The sequence below is a fragment of the Octopus sinensis genome, linkage group LG16 (assembly GCF_006345805.1).
Source record: "Octopus sinensis linkage group LG16, ASM634580v1, whole genome shotgun sequence".
Lineage (NCBI taxonomy): Eukaryota > Metazoa > Mollusca > Cephalopoda > Octopoda > Octopodidae > Octopus > Octopus sinensis.
Window position 1 is genome coordinate 1,932,120 of NC_043012.1, and position 23,618 is coordinate 1,955,737.

The 23,618-nt window shown below is 36.2% G+C and overlaps 2 protein-coding genes across 4 annotated transcripts in view; both read right to left on the reverse strand.

The window, feature by feature from the left end:
* Positions 1 to 757: 757 nt before the first annotated feature.
* The window catches only part of LOC115220487 (3-oxoacyl-[acyl-carrier-protein] reductase FabG), a 32,490-nt gene continuing 9,629 nt past the window's right edge, over positions 758 to 23,618 (reverse strand). The window contains exons 7-10 of the mRNA XM_029790618.2: positions 22,437 to 22,473; positions 20,442 to 20,505; positions 19,332 to 19,519; positions 758 to 1,219 (exon numbers count right to left, since the gene is read on the reverse strand). Coding sequence (XP_029646478.1) covers positions 19,337 to 19,519; positions 20,442 to 20,505; positions 22,437 to 22,473 — 284 coding nt within the window. The 3' untranslated portion in view covers positions 758 to 1,219; positions 19,332 to 19,336. The remainder of the gene's footprint in view (positions 1,220 to 19,331; positions 19,520 to 20,441; positions 20,506 to 22,436; positions 22,474 to 23,618) is intronic.
* LOC115220477 (3-oxoacyl-[acyl-carrier-protein] reductase FabG-like) lies at positions 1,199 to 16,623 on the reverse strand. Of its 3 annotated transcripts, none has more exons than XM_036509823.1 (10): positions 16,469 to 16,623; positions 11,519 to 11,644; positions 10,810 to 10,814; positions 10,345 to 10,437; positions 9,371 to 9,456; positions 8,001 to 8,094; positions 5,348 to 5,417; positions 5,046 to 5,082; positions 2,973 to 3,036; positions 1,199 to 1,407 (listed from the first exon to the last, which is right to left on the reverse strand). In XM_036509823.1, exons 1-10 carry the CDS (start codon positions 16,509 to 16,511, stop codon positions 1,225 to 1,227), a joined length of 801 nt encoding a protein of 266 aa, XP_036365716.1. In that variant the 5' UTR covers positions 16,512 to 16,623; the 3' UTR covers positions 1,199 to 1,224. The 3 variants fall into 3 exon arrangements, with proteins under 3 accessions (XP_036365716.1, XP_036365714.1, XP_036365715.1); XM_036509821.1 differs by lacking the exon at positions 16,469 to 16,623 and adding an exon at positions 15,720 to 15,789; XM_036509822.1 differs by lacking the exons at positions 10,810 to 10,814; positions 16,469 to 16,623 and adding an exon at positions 15,720 to 15,789 and having other exon boundaries at positions 11,514 to 11,644.

Consider the following 23,618-nt stretch of genomic DNA (forward strand, 5'->3'; position numbering starts at 1 on the left):
CACGTTTATGCAATAATACATATGCCACACACACATATACGTGTGTGTATGTATGTAAGGTACGTGAGGAAGTACATTGTGACCAGTGTTGTACAACAAAATCCTATAGTCTGGTTGATAGTTATACAGTGATATATTTATATGTGTGTGTGTGTGTGTGTGTGTATTTGCTATATTATAAATGACCAGAGTAATATGGCACAGGTGAATAAATATGAGTGACATGGTACCTGTGAATACCCACAGTATCACTTATACCACTTGTGACTTGGTCTACCTTGTCACAATACCAGTGGCCAACCTTCAATGTCACACTACTAGCAACCATCTGCAGCATGTGACAATACTAGTGGCTTGCTCACATTGTCACGCCACCATTCATTAGACAGATGAGTGACTAGATCTAGCCAGCCATAGCACTAGTGACTGAAACTAACTATGTAACAGCACCCGTAACTTGATCTACGTGTCACAATGAATCAGTGACTGCAAAGTACTATTTTCTAAACAGTTGTGACATTGAGAAGATGTTGTTACCAAAATTCTTATGTTCTTCAACTAATTCCAGCTATTATTTTACACATTAGTTCAAAGGAATTTTAAATGGATTAGTTACAGTAATAAAAAGAAATAAAAATTAAAATAACAGTGATTTAATTCATATGAAGCCAGATTTATTCAAATTCATAGTTTTGTGTTAAATAAAAGTTAATAAAATGAAATTATAAAAGTAATGTTCAATTTTCCGACTTCTTTTGTGTTATAAATTCTTAATTCAAGATTTTCTTTACTATTATTAAGATAATGAAGGAGAGTGGAATAAAAAAAATAGTTGAGAACTTCTATACAAATGCTATGTTTAACATTGCATTTTTGCTTATATTTCAAATAATTTGCTTTGTGTTATTTATTTTTAATAGCCTGAAAGAGAGAAGTGGTAATAGGTGAGTTTTAAGAAAGATCAAACTAGTCACTTTGCTTCTCATTCGAAATTGCTGACGGGTGCTGTGACTAACTCATAGGTCCTATTTTCATTCAGATCAGGTGGAATTCTACTCTACATTGTTGGCCAGCTGGAACTCTTTGCAACAGAACTGACAATGTAAATTGTTGTAGACAGAAAAACAAGGAGAAAAAACAAAATAATTTCCATTCATCTCTGAAAGAAAAACCTTAGATGAAGAAAATGAAAAGGGCAAAAGTCTTGTTCTGCTGTTTTTATTGTTAATATGTAACTCCTGAATATGTAGCTTGCGGACATGTGATGTGTCTGGCACCATCAACGGGAAACAAGGCTCCTGTGACGAAGGAACTGGCATCAGAGGCTAAGAATGCAATTGTCTTAGCAACATCATCGACTTCTCCTACACGTCCAAGAACGTGGTTCTTTCTGGATTTCTCTAGAACCTGCAAAGATACAGAGTCGTAATGAAAATGTTGACTGATAAAAGATCAATTCACACCGGTGTGAATATATACATACACACAAATACATTTGTAAGACCAAAACACGGTTATGTTGTCAATGCACACAAACACAGTTTTAAAATTGTCACATCTATGAATGTAAATGTATTTATGCTTTGGGTTGCATAACTGATTTTCAAGAGTTGTATAATATACAGCTCACCCAGTAAATTACATTGAATACAGCTGAGACACATCATCGTCATCATCATTTAACGTCTGTTTTCCATGCTGGCATGGGTTGGACGGTTTGACCCAGAGCTAGTAAGGCCAGGGACTACGCCAGCCTACATTGTCTTTTCAGGCATGGTTTCTACAGCCGGATGCCCTTCCTAATGCCAACCACTCCATAGAATATACTGCATGCTTCTAATGTGGCACCTGCACCAGTATCAATACTGCTGTGGTGGTCAAGTCTTCTTGAGTACCATAAGGCACCAGATACCCCGGTCCTTAGTCATCTCCTTTGTAAGGTTCAATATCTTGAGATCAGCCTTCAATACTTTGTTCCGTGTCTTCCTGGGTCTCCCTCTCCCAGGAATTCCATCATCTTTAAGTGATCAGCACTTCTGTATACAACTGTCTCTCTAAATAACTTACTTAAAAGAATTTTGAAAAACTAAAGTTATTTAGAGTAATACTCTTTACTCTTTTACTTGTTTCAGTCATTTGACTGCAGCTATGTTGGAGCACCACCTTTAGCCAAGCAAATTGACCCCAGGACTTAGATTTTATAAACCTAGTACTAATTCTGTTGGTCTCTTATGCCGAACTGCTAAGTTACGGAGATGTAAACACACCAACATTGGTTGTCAAGCAATGTTGGGGGGACAAACATATACACACACATACATATATATATATATACACACACACACACACACATATATATATACATATATATATATATACATACATATATATATATATATATATATATATACATATATATATATATATACACACACATATATAGATAAATTTCCTCTATTTACATAATATTGAGGTCTCTTTCTTTCTTTTGTTATCTTACCGTTTTTACCAATATATACACACACACACACACACACATATATATATACATATATATATATATACATACATATATATATATATATATATATATATATACATATATATATATATATACACACACATATATAGATAAATTTCCTCTATTTACATAATATTGAGGTCTCTTTCTTTCTTTTGTTATCTTACCGTTTTTACCAATATATACACACACACATATATATATATATATATATACACATATATATATACACATATATATATATATACATATGCCCAAGGCTATAGTAGAAGGCACTTGCCCAAGGTGTCACACAGTGGGACTGAACCCAGAACCATGTGGTCGGTAAGCAAGCTACTTACCACACAGCCACTCCTGCACCCAATAGACACAGAATTTTCATATCTTTGATAATCTGTGAGAAGCGTTAAGAAATCTCAAGTAAACAAGAAAAGAAAACACTCAACCTTACCTGAGCGTAAGCTTCTTCAGTCATGCCTGTTCTTTTGTGTATTTCAGTGACAATAATCCCAGGACTGAAAAAATATTTGGAAGAACAAACAATTTAGTTGAAGAGGCAATATTAAATCTGTATTATGAAGGCGGCGAGCTGGCAGAAACGTTAGCACGCCAGGCGAAATGCTTAGCGGTATTTCGTCTGCATTACGTTGTGAGTTCAAATTCCGCAGAGGTCGACTTTGCCTTTCATCCTTTCGGGGTCGATAAATTAAGTACCAGTTACGCACTGGGGTCGATGTAATCGACTTAATACCTATGTCTGTCCTTGTTTGTCTGCTCTGTGTTTAGCCCCTTGTGGGTAATAAAGAAATCTGTATTATGAGGGACACAGGTGGCCAACATGACCAAGTGAATAGTCTCCTGCTATGACCATGTTCAATGTATTTTAACACTAGCTGGCTCAAATCCACAAAGCTAAAATAGGTTCAATGATGAAGAACTACTTGTTTCAATATGCAACGACAGAATTATTGATTCATTAGGTTGTTGTACTAAGTTTAAAACTTGTGCTGCGCCATCTAAAGCATAGGCATATAGGGTAGTTGCCTGGAGGCCTCATGGGTCTAGGAGCCCAATTCTTATCTCTGCATATTGTAGCTTACTGTTTATAAATAGACACTACGGGGCCCAGTACACTGATTTGGATGGGTGGGGCCTATAAAGCTGCTAAGATGCCCAGCTCCTGTGAGTACAACATTTGGAGGGGGGGGGGTTAGATCATTCTAACTTCCTCTAAATATACTCTATATGAAGATGAAACCTTCAGTTGTGCCACTTTGAGTTATCACTATGATCTGAGAATCCTTCAAACTAATGAGAGAGCATCTTCATAGTTGTTCAACTTGCTAGAAATAGCAACCAAGTCACTCAAATCATGAAATACTATCTTTAAAAAGGAGAAAGATATACTGGATAGTGAAGGTTGATATAAACTTTATCTGAAAGTTAGTGGATGGTCATGGCTAGAGAGCCTTTGTTCATGGGTTTACTTAATCAGGGTTAACCTAAGACTGATATCAGTTGATCTGAGAACAATAAACTTCACTGGAGAGTCACAGGAAGCCAAGTTATTTGGGGATTGGTTCACTAACAGAAAGATCGATGGTTCAAATCCTATCATCGAAAAAATATTTGTGAGTATCTCAGATAACGATGATTAACCTGTAATTATTTAAGACAACACTGTTTATGAATTGGTACCAAGTTGATAGATACGATAGCAAGTAAGTGTTTTAGAATGAAGCAGTATCCTATTTAGTTCCTGCAATGGGATAGAACACAAGATAGATGTTTCCTGATATACCACCCAACAATTCCTGCCAAAGATACAAGAACAATTGTCAAGAGTGAAGATAATAAAATATATTTTAACATTAACTACAGTTTTTTATGCAGGTGGGTGCTCTAAGTAATATATTCTCTAAACAAGTCTATTTTTCCATGATAACCAAAGTACAATCTTGCAATTCTATCATTTCGGAGTAAATCTACAATTTCAACAAGTACAGTGACGTCTATATTTCACTGATGAGGTCATAATAAGGCTTAAGCATGTCAAGAGTTGTCTCCCATACTTAATGAAATAATTAAAATAATATTTAACTATTGACTAATATTGATTTTTTTACACCACATTTATTTCTAGTTAGTATTTATAATGTTCCCTAGAAATTTGAACACTAACTTGACTAACAGAAGATAATATATTAAAAATATTGGTATCTTTAGTAATTCATTTTGATATTTAATAAACATATTCTTGCTTTACAGTTGGACTCTGCAGTTAGGACCACATGGTTCTGTGATAGCTTGGTATAAGAATCAAACTGATGGGTTTTATCTTATGAGTCATCAGGATTCACCTTTATAAATACCAAAATATAACATCAAAAAGCTATTTATTATAATCTAAGCAAGATTACACATGGCACAACTCATTTACATAATGGTACAAGGATTACTTATTCTACATAATGGTATAAATATCTGAACATTAACAGAACTAATGTGAAGATATGAGACTTACTTGACACTGTTTACACGCACTTTCTTCGATGCCAACTCTGCAAAACAGAGAAAGATGGAAAATACTCAGCACATCATAAAATAAGATACAACAATGGCTGGAACACTCAATCATAGGCCTGCTTGACCAGGGTCAAAACAACATGGAACTGAACACTTAATCATAGGCCTGCTTGACCAGGGTTAAAACAACACGGAACTGAACACCTAATCATAGGCCTGCTTGACCAGGGTCAAAACAACACAGAACAGAAAAGAAAAGAGAAAAATATTTGAAAGAAATGAGGATAAAAATCAACATACCAAGAGCTACAGTACAGGTGAATTGATCCAAAGCACTTTTAGACATATTGTATGCTAGAATTCCAGGGAACTGAAATACAAATGGTAAACTGAATTGAATAGGAAGAATTTGTCATAAATTCACATGGAAGATACAAGCCAGTCACCTGTGGGTTACTAGATGTGTGTTCTACCAAAGTTCAAAATTATAATTATTTCTATGGATGCTTATTTGAAGAACCAGTCTATATCGATCAGCTAAAATGGAGAGTGCAGAGTAATTGAAATTAAGACAATGTCTCTACAATTATTTTTACCTAAACATTGATAATTTACCTCTAAGACATTTAGGTTAACCCAAGAAGAAATGGTTTGAAACTGTATGCAATAAAAATGTTCCTTACCCACGTAAAAATCTCAATTTGATATTAGAAGGATGCTTAACATTACAGTATTGCAGTGACTTCATTTATGCACAGAGTAGATTCGAACCTGAATTGGCAAATTTCCCATAATATTTCAACAGCAGTTTTCTCACAGAGAAACAATAGTGATAGCAGTTACATTTAACACATGGCTTCGCTAAGCTGATTGATGTCTTTAACCTCTTGTATGCAGTGGAGAATGGAATTGAGATAACAGTCGACCCCAACAAAGTATATCCATTGTCTTTGCAGTATATCTGTTTTCCTAACTAGTTTTGTATAGTTATAAATACAAGAACTCCATAATCCAAAGTCAGTTAATGAGAACCAAGTCTGGCTGATCAGCCAAACGAAACACCGTCATCAAATGAAAAGGCACAGAGGGACAACTATGGTAGCTCACCAGCGAAGCAGTTGTTTCGTCCCATCACTCTCACTTGCACTAGCTTCACTTTCTCTTCTCTACAACATTACCCTATCGGTATCTGTGGTTTACTACTACACAATGACAAGAAGACGAACACACCTATACAAGGAAAATCTATAGGCGTAGGAGTGGCTGTGTGGTAAGTAGCTTGCTTACCAACGACATGGTTCCAGGTTCAGTCCCACTGCGTGGCACCTTGGGCAAGTGTCTTCTACTATATCCTCGGGCCGACCAAAGCCTTGTGAGTGGAATTGGTAGATGGAAACTGAAAGAAGCCTATCGTATATATATATATATATATATAGGCGTAGAAGTGGCTGTGTGGTAAGTAGCTTGCTTACCAACGTCATGGTTCCAGGTTCAGTCCCACTGCATGGCACCTTGGGTAAGTGTCTTCTACTATAGCCTCGGGCCGACCAAAGCCTTGTGAGTGGAATTGGTAGATGGAAACTGAAAAAGCCTCATCGTATATATGTATGTATATATATTTGTGTGTCTGTGTTTGTGTCCCCCTCCCCACCAACATCGCTTAACAACCAATGCTGGTATGTTTACATCACCATAACTTAATGTTTCAGCAAAAGAGACCGATAGAATAAGTATTAGGCTTACAAAGAATAAGTCCTGGGGTCGATTTGCTCGACTAAAGGCTGTGCTCCAGCATGGCCACAGTCAAATGACTGAAAAGAGTAAAAGAGATATCTCTCTTTACCTTGCATATTTTACGAGTTATACATATCAACCCATCGTGGTTTGGCTATAACAATATGTAAAGGTAAATAAATATTTGTTTACAACCTCGAGCACTGTTCTTCTTCATCTTGCACATCTGCAACACCAACACCTGTTACAATTGGTAACAGGCCAACCTCCAATACATATCCTAACAATTGCTGTTACAGTGTTTATAACAAATTAATTTCATTCATCTGATCTTATAAGGAAGATAAGCTCAATTATTTTGAGTTGTGGATGAACCTTAATCCCTTAGCATTAAAACTGGCCAAATCTGGTCAAGATATTCCCCCTGTTTTATATTCAAACCAGCCAGATCCAGCCCCTCACACCTATCTTACAATGTCATTGTAAAAATATACAATCAACCCATGCTAGCATGGAAAACGGACGCTAAATGATGATGATGATGATATCATCAATATCTTGAAGCTACAAGATAATACATGATTAATTCAAAATAATGTGAATAAATAAGCATTACATTTGACAGAATAATCTAAATACTAAAGGATTAAAACATTCAGTAATTCATAAAAGTTAAAGACTAGGATAAGGAGGAATTTAGTACATTTTTGAAAATGCATAAGCTCTGAAAATACAGGGCCTGTAACACACTCTTGTTACTGGGCTGATTTAGCATTGCTTGCCTTGACGATACAAATAAATGCTTTTATCCTAATATAGCCCTTGCTCTTATTGTAGTTTCACTCACAGGTAGTATGAATGGGATTATAGATTTGGCAAGAGACATCATCATCATCATCATCTGAAAAACTACTTACCCATGCTTGCTTAGGTCAGATCAGGTTTTACTGAGGCAGATTTTTCTGCAGTTGAATGTTATTCCTGATGCTAACCCTTACCTGTTTCCAAGCAAGGAAATAATAATTTTTCCAGTCTTTCACACTCTGACTTTCTAATTTTCTGAAATTTACATAATTTAAGAGAAATATAAGCTTTCTCCACTTTCACAAATGGAAATTGGGATTTAATCTTGAAGGAAAATCTAAACAGTATTATACAATCGTTTTTCTAAACAATACCATTATAAAAGTTTAAAAAAACTATTCTGGAAATGATTTACAGCTCTTAGGCTACATATACTGGAGACATTCACCATACATCCTTGGGTTGTTATCAAATGAGGCACCGCTAACATGGTCAACTGATAAACAGACCTAGAGGAAGAAATTTAGCAATCATCAGCATCATTATCATTATAACCATCATCGTTTTAACATCTACTTTTTTTAATTCTTGCATGGATGAAGTAAGACTTTGCTGAGGCAGACATTCTACAGTTTGATGCCATTCATCATCATCATCATCATCGTTTAACGTCCGTTTTCCACGCTAGCACGGGTTGGACGGTTCGACCAGGGTCTGGGAAGCCAGAAGGCTGCACCAGGCTCCAGTTTCTACAGCTGGATGCCCTTCCTAACGCCAACCATTACGTGCCACCTGCACAGGTGCCAGGGGGGTCTGGCATCGGCCATGTTCGGATGGTGCTTTTTATGTGCCACCGGCACAGAAGCCAGTCGGGGCGGCGCTGGCATCGGGCACGTTCGGATGGTGCTTTTTATGTGTCACCGGCATAGAAGCCAGTCGGGGCGGCGCTGGCTTCGGCCACATTCCTGATGCAAATTTTTTACCTGTTTGTAAGCAAAGTAATAATTCCTTGAGATTGTCGAACAACAAACAGCTCAGATATGGTTTTGCAGGAGGACAGACAACAAAGTGTGTTACTACTTATGTGAACAGTAACACTCTTCGTTTTACAATCAGCACAAACATACCAAGGACATGTTTTCATGGTGGACTCCCAACGAATGACACCTTTATATGGACAGTGAGGCTTTCTTTATAATCAGTGTACACACATCAAGAGAATGCACATTCAGTTGCATGCAAATACACACACACACACACACATACGCTTTATATATGTGTGTGTGCATATCTTTATATATAAAACTGTAGTTGTGTGTGTGTCTGTCTACTCCAATTTAAATTCCTAACTACTCCCACATTTTGCGGTGCAGTTTAACTAAAAGCGGGTATCTTATAGTCGTGATTCATATTGAGCCCTTCTGGGTATTAGCGCACGTCTACAATGAGTCTATGATTTTTAAAAAAATTTACCATCATTTTTCCCCATTTTTCGCTCGGTTTTATATAAGGGAAGTAACTCTCTAAAAATTCTTATATAGTTATTTCCCTTACAAACCCGAGCAACACCGGGCGATACTGTTAGTCTATGATAATAATGAGGATTCTTGAGAGAATCAGGTACTTAAATAATAATACCGCTAAGCATTTCGCCCAGTCTGCTAACATTTCTGCCAGCTCACCGCCTTTAGGTGGAGAGACAAGGGATGATAAGTAAGAAAAGCTTCATACCAAACAGCCACACCTGTACCTGTAATGATTAACTTCTAATTAAAAATTTCATACCGCAGATTAACGTTAAAGACTTCATCAAACTGTTCCAAGCTTGTGGTTTCAATACTCCCATATGCTAAAATTCCGGCACAGTTCACCTGCCAAACAAAAGAAAAATATGGTTTCTAAAGTAGATCTACAAGAAATAAGGCATTATGTGGAGGCAAAGAATGGTGGAGGAAAATAAGGGTTGAAAGGACAAAATAATGGCACCAAGAAAATGGTAAAATAGTTAAGGTAATGTTAGTTTATCCTTTCAGAATCATATTTCTAATGAGACAGTCCATATTTAAATTCATTTTGAAACAAATAGAAAACAAAATATTGATAATTAAATTTAAGCAATTTAGAAGGATTAGGTAAAATTTTATCATTAATTGAAATGGTGTCTGAAACATCATCATCATCATCATTTAGCACCTGGCTGCCAAGCTGGCATAGTTTGAAAGGGGCTGACCAATCAGAAGACAACATCATGCTCCAGTTTCTTTAGCTGGATGTCTTTCCCAATGCCAATCACTTTACCGAATGTAATGCTAAGGGCCAAAATTGACCCCTATAACTTTGGGAGGACACAAGAGAGAGTAGGTAATGATTTTAGGTGGAGAGATGAGGGGTGATAAGTAAGACAAGAGAGTGTGGCAGGGAATGGGGGACAAAGAAGGGATTAGTGACAGGGTTAAGAAAAAATGGGAGGGATAAAGCTGAAAAAGTGATAGGGTGGGTTGCATACAGAGTTGGGAGTAGGGTTGTCTAATAATATAAGGGATGAATGTGGATATAAGGCATGAGGTAAATGGGACAAGGAAAAGGCAATAATTTGGGGATGGAAGTTTTGAATTTATAAATGAATATTTTAAAATAAAAGGGGCTAAATTAAAACCAGAAGTTGTCTCAGGTGAGTTGGTATAGAAAGGGTTAAAGATAAGGAGTGAAAACGAGGAACACTAGAAATTGCAGCAGATTTAAGAAACAAATATATTTACCAAAATGTTTAGTTTTCCAAAATGAGAAATGGTTTTCTCCATAATAGTTTTGACATCATCTTCCTTTGAAAGGTCAGCCACAACGATTAATGGCTGAAATAAGAAATAGTTTTCATTAAATAGCATCAATTTAAACAGACCACAGATGGCGAACCCTAACATTTATTGGGGTTTGAGTCTGTATTAAAAATGTCTTTTTCATAGGTTAACAAAAACAGTTGTTCAGTCCCAGGAAGGCAGGAATAAAAACAACGAAAGGCAATGAATGTTTAATAAGTAGAGTGGCAGACATTTTGCCTTGTAATATATTGTCATATATGCAGATATCACACAGAAGTAATTTGCTACACCTTACAGTGGCAGCAGTGGTGGTGTGGGCTGCATTAAATAAAGTACCAACCAACTATTAGGGTGGACTAAATCAGTTGTATATCATGAATGAATTTTGTTGGAAATAATTTTAACCTTAGCTTAATCCTATTCAGTCTAATGGAAACTCATCCCTTCCTCTCCAGAACTCTATTCTGTTAAAATCCCACAGGCTACATTTTACCCTAGAAGTATTGACTTAGATGAACAACAATGATATTATCAGACTGAGTGGGTCTATACATATGAGTGTGTGTGTATATATATATATATTAATATATTAATCAAAGTGTACCATATTATATATACATAACAGCTAATCTTACCAATTGGTTTCGCACTAGGGGTTCAACAGAGTGTTAGGTACCAGTCCGATTATGTAACCCTGCACTCATCAGAGGTAGCCATTATGATATTTATATATACATATATATATATACATGTATGTTTATATGTGTGCATGTATGTATATGCTGATGGCCTTGTGATGAAGATATTCCTCAGAAGATTGAAAAAATATTGAGAAGAAACAAAATCTTTGGTCCAAGTTTGTATTTCTGTTTACCTACATATGCATGTATGTGTATGAGTGTGTGTGTATGTATGTATGTGTGTGTGTGTGTGTGTATGTATGTATGTGTGTGTAATCAGACTATACATTAACATGGTGGTGTACTGTGTTAGGATTTTTCTATGACTAAAACAACAATAAACGTATCAGTGTATCTATCTGCATAATCATATGCATGCAGAAGTCAGGCTTGCACATCTACATGCATCTACGTATGTGATTGTTTTACCTGGCAACCATTTTTTTCACATTCATCTGCAGTTTTCTTCAAGTTGTCTTCTTTCCGGCCAGTAATAGCCAACTTTGCACCAAGTTTACTAAACAACACTGCAGTACCAGCACCAATACCGGAACTAGCACCTGAACAAAGAAATAATACATTAAACTATGTAGTCAAAGAGTTACATTTCACATACACTAATACATTGACACACTATAGGATGCACTGTAGCAGGATAGTCTTCTCCAAATTCAAACATGGAAAGTTTGAAAGTCATACCAGCTGGTGAATAATATTATCGTATTTGATAATGTTGATCAGTGATAATAACCACTAGCAATTAATATTACTGTATTTGGTAATGTTAACTAGGGTTAATTTTTCGCTATATCTATAAACTCTATTATAACACCTACTGACATTTTTTCCAGTCAGTCATTGTTCACACCAGTTTTTGATAAGCATTGACAGACAGAAACAAGTTTAACTTCCATGCCTAAAGATTTTATGGAATGTTATAGAACTTTTGAGTGTATTTATAAAAGTTCTGGAATTCAGCTCATTGTAGAGACTATTCTAGTTATGGCTTACATGTATAAGAAACCTCTCAACCATCATCTTTTGACAATTTCAATATTTCTAATCCACACGTGTACCATATGAACATACAATACAATACAATACGTTAACAATACAATACAATACCATACCATACATACTTACATACACATATAAATACATATATAAATACATACATACATACATATATATACATACATACATACATATGACAAGCTATAAATAATGATAATTACATATTCTTCCTTTATTAGAGTAAATTTGGCTTACAGTTGTTTCCAGTAATCATTATAGGTACGTACTCATAGGTTTACTCAATCAGTCTATTGATCACAATTGAGTAAACCTATCAGTAACATACTTATAATGACTACTCGAAACAGCTGTAAGTCAAATTTGCTCTAATAAAAGAAAAATATGTAATGACCATTATTTATAACTTGTCTTATATATATCACTCTGTGTAAAAACCAGTTTGTCTGGAGCCCATCCATGGATTTTCAATATAGAATTGTGATGAACCATAGCCTTGGACCCTACCATAACAATACCTGGAGTCCTTCCCTAATCTAAGCAATATTGTTAGCCTGGTGTTCTCAGCAGAGAGCTTATGAAGTATTTTGCCCAGGTTGATAATCCCTCATTATTAGCTCGCTCTCTCTCTCTCTCTCTTTCTCATATATATGTATGTATGTAATGATTCAGTTTATTTCAAGATTACTTGCCAATAGAGAAAGGACTGGTTTCTAACCTAGATCCAAGGCTCCTTCATTGGAATTTCAACATCAACAACAGGGTACTTTTGTTTGTATGTATGTATGTATGCATAAATGTTTAATGTTACCAATAAATGTTGATGAAGATAATTCTTTCTTCTCACCTTATTACTTTGATTATACAGCATGCTAATCATAGCTGTGGTGTTATGAGCCAGGCTGTGTGGTAGGGAAGGATCAGAAGTGAGGGAGTAGGCATGTCCTGTCGGAAGTGGGGCCTGTGGATCCCACCGGAAGTGCCGTGGTGGACATGTGGCATCAGCAAAGCACGAGGGGGCCAGTTGGCAGCAAACAGCACATCAGAGCAGACATGTGAGACTGTAGAGCAACGGATAGCACACGTGGAGTGAACTTTGGATGATGATGATGATGAAGATGATGGTAATGAAGATAATGATGATAGTAAGCCAGGGAGCTGTACCAGATTCCGGTCTGATTTTGGCTTGGTTTCTACAGCTGGATGCCCTTCCTAATACCAACCATTCCGAGAGTGTAGTGGGTACTTTTTACATGTTACTGGCACAAGTGCTTTTACGTGACATCGGCAGCAGCCACAACTACAATTTCACTTGGTTTGACGAGTCTTCTCAAGGACAGCAAATCTCAAAAGATCTCGATCACTTGTCATCGCTTCTGTGAGACGCAACATTTAAAGATCATGCTTCACTATCTCATCCCATGTCTTCCTGGGTCTACCTCTTCCACAGGTTCCCTTAACAGAGATCAGCACTGGAGAGAATGGATTGAGCAATACACTTTATTGTATTATACTACAAAATATTTTATTTAGTCGCACTGTGTGGCACCTTGAGTATCTTCTACCATAGCCTTGGGTGCAACCAAAGCCTTCTGACTGGATTTGGTGGATGGAAACTGAAAGAAGCCCATCGTACACACACACACACACACACATATATATATATATGTATGTATATATATGTATGTATATATATATATATATATATATATATATATATATATATATATATACAAGGGTTGGACAAAATAATGGAAACACCTAGCATCATAATTTTTAAATATCTATAAAACCATCAAAAGCTTGTTTATTTTTATGTTTTTTTATTTATTATTAGTGTTGCTTAATATGTTTTGCTAAAATTGCTGTTGCTTTTCAGATATCATCAGAAAAAGGTAATTAAAACTCATTGAAATGACAGATCTATCGGACTTTCAAAGAGCTCAAATTGTTGGTGCTTGTACAGCAGGAGCTAGCATAATGAAAACAGCCGAAATGTTTGGTAATGTCTCGAAAGTAATGACAGCCTTTGAGAAAGAAGGAAACACCTCCTTGTCAAAACAATACTCCGGAACTCTTATGCAAATTGTACAGCTCTCAAAATTACTGCAGAGTTTAATGACCATCTCAAAAACCCAGTTTCCACAAAACTGTTCGCCGTGAGCTGCACAAAGCCAGATTTCATGGGAGGGCTGCAATCAGAAAACCACTACTTTTAAAAACAAACGTTGCAAAGCATTTAGAGTGGAGTAAAAACCTACAGAATTGGTTCCTAGAGCAGTGGAAGAATGTTATTTTCTCGGACGAGTCATCCTTTACCTTATTTCCTACCACTGGCTGAGTATACATGTGGAGACAGCCAAAAGAAGCATTTGACCCAGACTACCTTCTTCCAACTGTTAAACATGGAGGAGGATCTGTAATGATCAGGTGGGCGGGGCTGTATCTTGGAAATCCGCCGTCCCAGTGGTTTCCCTTCATGGCAGAATTAATAGTCAAGACTATTTAAGCATTTTATCTGATCAAATTCATACTATGGTTGCAGAACTGTTTCTAGAGGGGATCGCAACCTTTCAGGATGAGAATGCACCAATTTACACAGCTAAAATTGTTACTGAATGGCACGAGGAACATTCTAGTGAAGTTGAACGTCTTATCTGGCCACCACAGTCCCCAGATCTCAATATTATTGAATATTTATGGTGCATTTTAGAAAAACAAGTAAAGAAGTCGATATCCTCCACCATCATCACTACAAGAACTGGAGACTGTTTTAGCTGAAGAATGGACAAAAATTCCTTTGGAAACAATTCAAACATTGTACGAATCCATACCTCGTAGAATTCAAGCTGTAATTACTGCTAAATGCCCCATATTAAAATTAATTTGTTTGAAATTTTGTCCAACTCATGTATATACATTTACGTGTGTATGTTCGTGTCTACCCAAAACCATCGCTTGACAACCGATATTGGTGTGTTTACGTCCCCGTAAAATAGCGGTTCGGCAAAAAACCACCGACAGAATAAATCCTGGGGGCGATTTCTTCGACTAAAAAACTCTTAAAGACGGTGCTCCAGTATAGCCGCAGTCAAATGACTGAAATAAGTAAAAGAATAAATGAAAATACTCTACAGATATTCAGAGATTTCCAGACGTATGTTCACCCATACGATCGGTTCTCACCGAATAATCGAATCTGTTCGCCTTTCTAAAGCAAGCTACAAGGTTTCAACCCAAATTGGGTTTGTATTTTAATGTGGTTTAGTATTATATCACCTGTATCATATACCTACGTGTTATATATGCAATTATTAAACTATCTAAATTTTCTATAATTATATATACACGCGTGCTCACACACACACACAGCCTCTGTCACCCCGGGTGGACCATAAATTTGCAGTTGCTCATATCTTTAAAAACAAGTTAACACTTCTGAACGTTTTCACCATCTCCTTAAACTAGTTTCGTGTAGTTTATTATCTCCGTTTATCTTACAAGTGTATAAATAAATAAACAAAAGTTACTTGTAGAATATATATGCAAAGAACGATTCCTTTATAAAACGGAAGGGACCACTTATAAACATGCTAGACTCACCCCACAAGTCCTCAAAACTTTTCAAGTATAGACTTCTATTGTTTATGAAATGCATTATAAAACACGGTAATTAAATCACACTAATTAGTCATAATAATTACAGGCCTCCTACGCTACACATCGGCAACCTCTGAATGTTTATAAAAATACAAAGGTGTGCTCTGTTTAATGTTTATAAAATATACCATAAAATCATAACTCGGTTTCATTAATCATAATAGTCACTTATAATACCTTTCTTTTCTTTTAGAATTAATTGACGAGTTAAAAACTTTTATTTTCATATATAACAGAAACATGTACATCTTTTAGAATTTTGTCATTTTGTAAGATTTTGCTGGCAAATTTTTTAATTGACAAAAAACATTTATTTACATTAAAGAAAACTGCCGGAGAACTAACATTTAATTCTTGCAAATCTTTACCGATTTGATGTTATTTACGTATACATTCGACTAGTTTATCGGGTTAACATGCAATTTCGTAAACTAATTTGATAAAAACCTAGGTTATCCTTTATATATAATTTCTTCTTTAACAGAGTAAGATTTGAATTAAATTGAAATTTGGCTGCTATTTCTAGCAGGGCGTGCAAACTACGTAGATTTTCTTCGTTATCTCGTATATTTGAGGGAGAGATGCGACTGTTGAATTAGTTTTTATACTTTGTTGTGTGTTTGTTCGTTTCTTCATAATAACGAAAAGAAAAAGAAAATAATAAATAGAGGAAATTTTCCCTCATCGCTCACCGCTAATCAAAGCAACTTTTCCACTTAAATTAATCAAGTCCATATTTTCTTTCAATCCTCGTTTAGCTGCCGTCAACGAACATCAATTTGAAGAAAAGATACGATATCTAAATAGGTTTTTACTTCCGTTTTGAATCCTATTTCCCAATGCCACTGTCAGGGTTAAAATTATATAAATCACAACTTTTATTACAGAAATAAATCTCTCGTGAAAAACAATATAATTGTTTGTTTTTGGGGGTTTTTTTAAAAGTAAGCAGTTAACAAGATACAAAAAAGAGAGAGAGAGAGGGAGAGACTCAATAAATAAAAAGACTGCAATATAAATACGCAAAATAATTAAGCAAGCACCCTGCCTAATTTATAGATGACACCAGGAGGCACTACTGCAGTGGCATAGATAGTGTCCAGCCCACTCGCATACCTATTCCAGGTATGTAACTGAGGTTCTGATATTCACCGTCTAAATATATCTGAGACAACCTTAAACACGCTAAGAGTTGCTGAAGCATGGAACAAACTGCCGACATCAGTTCTTAGTTGCCGGAGCACTGCATCCTTCAAAACTTCCATGCTTCCTGAGATTCGCCAACACTACACCTGATTTTCTCCCCTCCATACACACGCAAGCATGTATCTGACTCATACACTGTTCACTTCCCAGACATTTGTACATTACTGCATATGCTTTATACATACTTTTGACAAGTTGTGGTGCACCTGAGCACTGTATACAATAATTTCATTATTATTATTTTTATGTGTGAATGAAGTACACGCAAGGAGTACAATACAGGGCTGATCTATTCCATCTCAATCACAGATTTAAAATATATTTTTTTAACTAAACAGTTTGAAACTTCGAATACTCGTAGAATTTCTCACGTACGGTTTACTCTGAACGTTTTTGACAAAATTTCGTATTTTAGAAGTTATATCGTGTTAAAGTTGTCGTATTTGGGTAATTTTAACCAATCAATGACGTGTATTTAGCTGAAGAAATGTTCTGCTGTTTGCAAAAGATCAACAACTTCCGGGTCATCTCTATGAAATGCATTTGGATATTTTTACTTACTGCCTGTGATTATTTTCACCACTCTGGCAGCTTTTCCTTTTGAACGGCAGTTTTCAACACAATTTCTAGTTAACTAAACACTTTTAAACTTCGTACACTGGTAGAATGTGTCAAAATAAAACATTTTTTTCTCTTGGCTTTCTTGAGAAAATTGTAATCTGTAAGTTGAACGTAGTTTAATTTTTCGAATTTTAACCAATCAATGGCCTTTATTGCTGCGTCTAAAACTGAGACAACTTCCTGGAAAGTACCGAGGATGGGTACTTCCTGGAAAGTTCCGATGATCGGACTTGCCGGGAAGTTCCGATGATATGATTTCCTGGAAAATTCCAAGGATGGGGACTTCCTGTAATGTTCCGATGTTTTCCTGGAAAGTTCCAGGGATGTGTCTTCCCGGAAAGTTCCGAGGATTTCCTGTAAAGATCCGATGATGAGTACTTCCTGGAAGGTTCCGAGTATGTGTCTTCTTGGAGAGATCCGAGGATGGGCAGTTCCTGGAAAGTCCTGATGATTGGATTTCCTAGAAAGTTCCCAGGATTGGGCAGTTACTGGAAAATTCCATGATGGAACTTCCTAGAAAGTTCCGAAGATGGGTCTTCCTGGAAAGTCCCGCTGATGGGGACTTCCTTGAAAGTTCCAAGGACTTTCTGGATAGTTCTGGGTGTTTCCTGGAAAGTTCTGGGGGTGGGGACTTCCTGGAAAATTCTGAGGATGGGTCTTCCTGGAAAGTTCCGAAGATGAGACTTCATGGAAAGTTCTGAGGATGGGGACTTCCTGGAAAGTAACAAGGATGGGTGGGTGGTGTGTTAAGTTGATTACATTAACTCCAGTGCTCAACTGTTACTTATTGACCCTGAAAGCAGAATCTGAACTACTGTTGATGTAATAACAGACCAGTACATAGTACAATAATACATTTGATAGGATAATATTTGTAGATGTGAGACCTGATAGTGAATTAGCTAAGAGATTTAGAAGAATCCTCTAACAATCTCAGCTTAAAATCAAAATTGTAGCTAAATCCTTTAAATTATCTGTAAGCCCTAACCTTTTGCAATGAACAGTTACAAAAATGGCTGCAAAATATGTGCCATAGGTTATGATGAAAGGACTTTCATTAATTGATAATCAATAGATAATAATAATAACAATTAATTAATAATTGTAATAAAACTGAAATGCAATATAACGTGTGCATGTGTTTTATTAGCAGAATGACCCCCACAATGTGCAAGTGTTTTCCTTTTATTAAGCTCTATCAAGTTAACATACTAATACACAAATTACAGAATTCTATCTTAATTCCTTTCACAAGACACTGGTCACCCAAAGGGTACAGTAGAAGCGATTTGCTTGATGTGCTGAAAACAGAATCAAATCAATTCCTCACCAGATCCGGTTGGGAAAAGAACTTCTAAGTATACTCTATGTTTGACATTGTATTTTGGTTTATATTTTGAATAATTTACTTCGTTGTTTATTTTTCAGTAGGTTCAAAGACAGAAGTGATAATAAGTGAGTTTTAAGAAGGCCAAACTAGTCGCTTTGCTCCTCATTTGAAACTGCTATGGTGTGATGTGATTTAGTCACAGGTCCTGTTTTCACTTGATATCACATGGAATTCCACTCTACAGAGCTGGCCTGTTAGAGCTCCTTACAACAGAACTGACCATCTAAATTGTTGTAGACAGAAAAATAAGGAGAAAACAAAATAATTTCCATTCATCTTCAAAATGTTGGATAAAGAAAGAAAGAATGAAAAGGACAAAAGTTTTGTTTTGCTGCTTTTATTGTTAATATGTGACTTCTGAATATGTAGCCTGTGGACATGTGATGTGTCTGCCACCATCAACAGGAAACAAGGCCCCTGTGATGAAGGAACTGGCGTCAGAGGCTAAAAATGCAATTGCTGTAGAGATGTCATCGACTTCTCCTACACGTCCAAGAACATGGGTCCTTCTGGATTTCTCTAGAAACTGCAAAGATATAGAGTCCTTTTGAAAATGGTCAGTGACATACTCAGGCAGTACATGGCCAAATCATACAGCTGAGAGAGCAATACACACACACACACAGATGTGCAACCAATACACACACATAGTCATATGGACAATATGGACACAGTTTAACAAACAACATGCACACAGTTATTTAGCCAATACACAGACACGCAGATATGTGACAAACACAAACAGTTATCTAATCAATGCAATGTTGATGATAACCAAACAATATTTTTAAACTGTCACCTCACTGTATCTATGAAAGTAAATGTATTTATGCTTTGGGTTGCATAACTGATTTTCAAGAGTTGTATAATATACAGCTCACCCAGTAAATTACATTGAATACAGCTGAGACACATCATCGTCATCATCATTTAACGTCTGTTTTCCATGCTGGCATGGGTTGGACGGTTTGACCCAGAGCTAGTAAGGCCAGGGACTACGCCAGCCTACATTGTCTTTTCAGGCATGGTTTCTACAGCTGGATGCCCTTCCTAATGCCAACCACTCCATAGAATATACTGCATGCTTCTAATGTGGCACCTGCACCAGTATCAATACTGCTGTGGTGGACAAGTCTTCTTGAGTACCATAAGGCACCAGATACCCCGGTCCTTGGTCATCTCCTTGGTAAGGTTCAATATCTTGAGATCAGCCTTCAATACTTCGTTCCGTGTCTTCCTGGGTCTCCCTCTCCCAGGAATTCCATCATCTTTAAGTGATCAGCACTTCTGTATACAACTGTCTGTCTAAATAACTTACTTAAAAGAATTTTTAAAAACAAAACTTATTTGGAGTAATAAACACAGGTAAAAATATTTGAACTTACTGTCTTCAATAGTCCAGTTGATACAAGAGTAAACTCAAGCAAACAAGAAATGATTAACTTTACCTGAGTGTAAACTTCTTCACTCATGCCTCCTCTCTTCTGTAGGTCAGTAACAATAACCCCAGGACTGGAATAACATGTAGAAGCACAAACAACTTAGCTGAGGGTTGCAAGATATAATCTGTATTAATATCATTATGAAAGTCACAGATGGTCAACTTGACCAAGTGAATAGCTAAGGGTTTTATAGCATATCAGCACAGCACCATGCTTAACTCTAGTTGGCTCACTCCACAAAGCTGAAATAGATCTCATGGTTAGGAGCTGTAATTAACAGTGACAGTAGTATATGTTTCATTAGGTTGCCGTGCTGAGTTCAATACCTGTAGGTTTATAATTTTGAGGGTCATGAGCTAGTTCGGTATTCCTCAACCATTTTTAACCCCTTTGATATCTATTTCACTCAGGTGGCCCTCCATAGACATTCAATGTTTGAAAAATTCTATTGTATTAGTATAATTAGGTATTATTAGAAAATGTATTTAAAAAATGTTAAAATATTTTGAGTATTATGGAAATATAAGCAATTTTTGCACATGAATTTTAACACCTGACTAAATCTTACCTGGACACCCAGGGCTATTACAGATACCCAGGGTTCATACAGACACCCAGGGGTCTTATGGATCCTAGCTGAGAACAACAGAGCTAGGTAAATTTAACTTGTTCGTGATATACTCTAGATAAAAATGAAGTTTTCAGTTGTGCCACTTTGACCCAATGGGTTATGGCACACATTATCATTATGATTTCAGAAACCTTCAAACTTATGAGAGAGGATCTACATAGTCATTTACCTTTCCAGAAATAGCAACCAAATCTCTCAAATCATGAAATATTACCTTTAAAAAAAAGGGAGACGGACATATTGGATAGTGTAGGGTGATATAAACTTTATCTGAAATTTAGTGGATGGTCATGGCTAGAGAGCCTTTGTTGATGAGTTTACTTAATCAAGGTTGACCTGAGACTGATATCAGTTGATCTGAGAACAATAAACTTCACTGGAGAGTCACAGGAAGCCAAGTTATTTTGGGATTGGTTCACTAACAGAAAGATCAATGGTTCAAATCCTATCATCAAAAAAATATTTGTGAGTATCTCAGATAACGATGATTAACCTGTAATTATTTAAGACAACACTGTTTATGAATTGGTACCAAGTTGATAGATACGATAGCAAGTAAGTGTTTTAGAATGAAGCAGTATCCTATTTAGTTCCCGCAATGGGATAGAACACAAGATAGATGTTTCCTGATATACCACCCAACAATTCCTGCCAAAGATACAAGAACAATTGTCAAGAGTGAAGATGATAAAATATATTTTAACATTAACTACAGTTTTTTATGCAGATGGTTGCTCTAAGTAATATATTCTCCCAAACAAATCTATTTTTCCATGTTATCCAAAGTACACTCTTGCGATTGTTCTATCATTTCGGTGTAAATCTACAATTTCAACAAGTACAGTGAAGTCTATATTTCACTGATGAGGTCATAATAAGGCTTAAGCATGTCAAGAGTTGTTTCTCATACTGACTGAACTAATTACAATAATAATCAGCGACTAATATCATTGTCTTTTCTTTTCATTACTACATTTATTACTAATTAACGTTTTTAATGCTTCCCACATACAAAATTTTCACTCTTAACTTGACTAACTGAAAATAATATGTTAAAAGTAAATATGTATACAAAAGCATATCGATATTTAATAAACATATATTCTTGCTGTACAACTGGGCTCTATGCTTAGACCATAATGTTGTGTGGAAGATTAGAGGAATGATTAAATTGAATAGTTTCAACATAGTGACTCATCTGGTTTCACTTCATAAATACCAAAAGATAGTATCAAAGGTTACTTATTAAAATGTAAGCAACATTATACATAACACAACTCATTTACATAATGGCACAATGATTACTTATTCTACATAATGCTATAAATATCTGAACATTAACAGGACTAGTGTGAAGATATGAGACTTACTTGACACTGTTTACACGCACTTTCTTTGATGCCAACTCTGGAAGACATGGAATAAGGTGAAAAATTCTAAGTATATCATGGAATATTCAGATAAAACAATAATTGTTTTCATGGAGTAACTTCAGTAACTCTTCTCAAGTAAACAAAATATACAATGTTTGACAGCAATGTACAGTCTGTTTGATGTGATTAATAACATATTTGCTGAACTTTTGTTTTGTAATGGCTTACTGTGATCCCTCACTACTTTGCGGTTCAACTATCGCGGATTCACAACTTCGTGGATTTTAAAAATATATATGTATGAACACCTAGAGACATCGATGCATTATTAGACTGCCACTCCCAGCCGCTAACCGACGCAGACCTCGAAGACTTGACGAAGTCGGCCAGCGAAGAAAAAGAAGAAACGCAGCAATAAACGGAAAAAGTTGTTGACCAAACTAGCTTGACTTTGGAACAGCTGGCCAAGCTCAGCAACCTGGCTAAAGAATTGAAAGAGGGGTCACAGGAATGGGACGACGATATGGTTCGTTCTGTGCAATTTTGCAACAAGGTCAACGAAGTCATGATTCCCTACAAGATGCTCTTTGAACGGAAAAAGAAGCAGTGGCACCAACTTCCTATCACAATGTTTTTGCAGCCTCGCAAAGGAGAGCCAGTTCCTGCTGCTACTACTATGGTTGCACTTTCGGAAGAAGTGGAAGAGGTGTCCCAGGAAAGGGCACCGCCATCAGCTTCATCATCATCATTTCTACTGTGCAGCAAATTCATCACCATCATTCAAATTTTACTTCAACTCCTTTCTTGTTGAGTACAGTAACAATCTTTATTGTTTTATAAATCTAAAGTGTTATTGCTTAACAGTTGTCCTTGTTATTATCAGACTACTGTAATGGGTGGGTTGTTAACAATACAGGGAGGGTTTTAAAAGTCCAAATACATGTTAAATAAATACTGTAAATATGGTGTCCCTACTTCGCGGAAATTCAGTTATCATGGATGGTCTCAGAACCAATCTACTGCGATAAACGAGGGATCACTGTAATTCAGAGCAGGAGGCAGAATCCACTGATCCAAACCTGGGGAGATCAATAGGGTATATATTCTGATTGAAGACTTGGAAATTTGACAGAAATGTATTTGTAATTGCAAGGGGTTAATATTCTGTGTGAGAAAGGA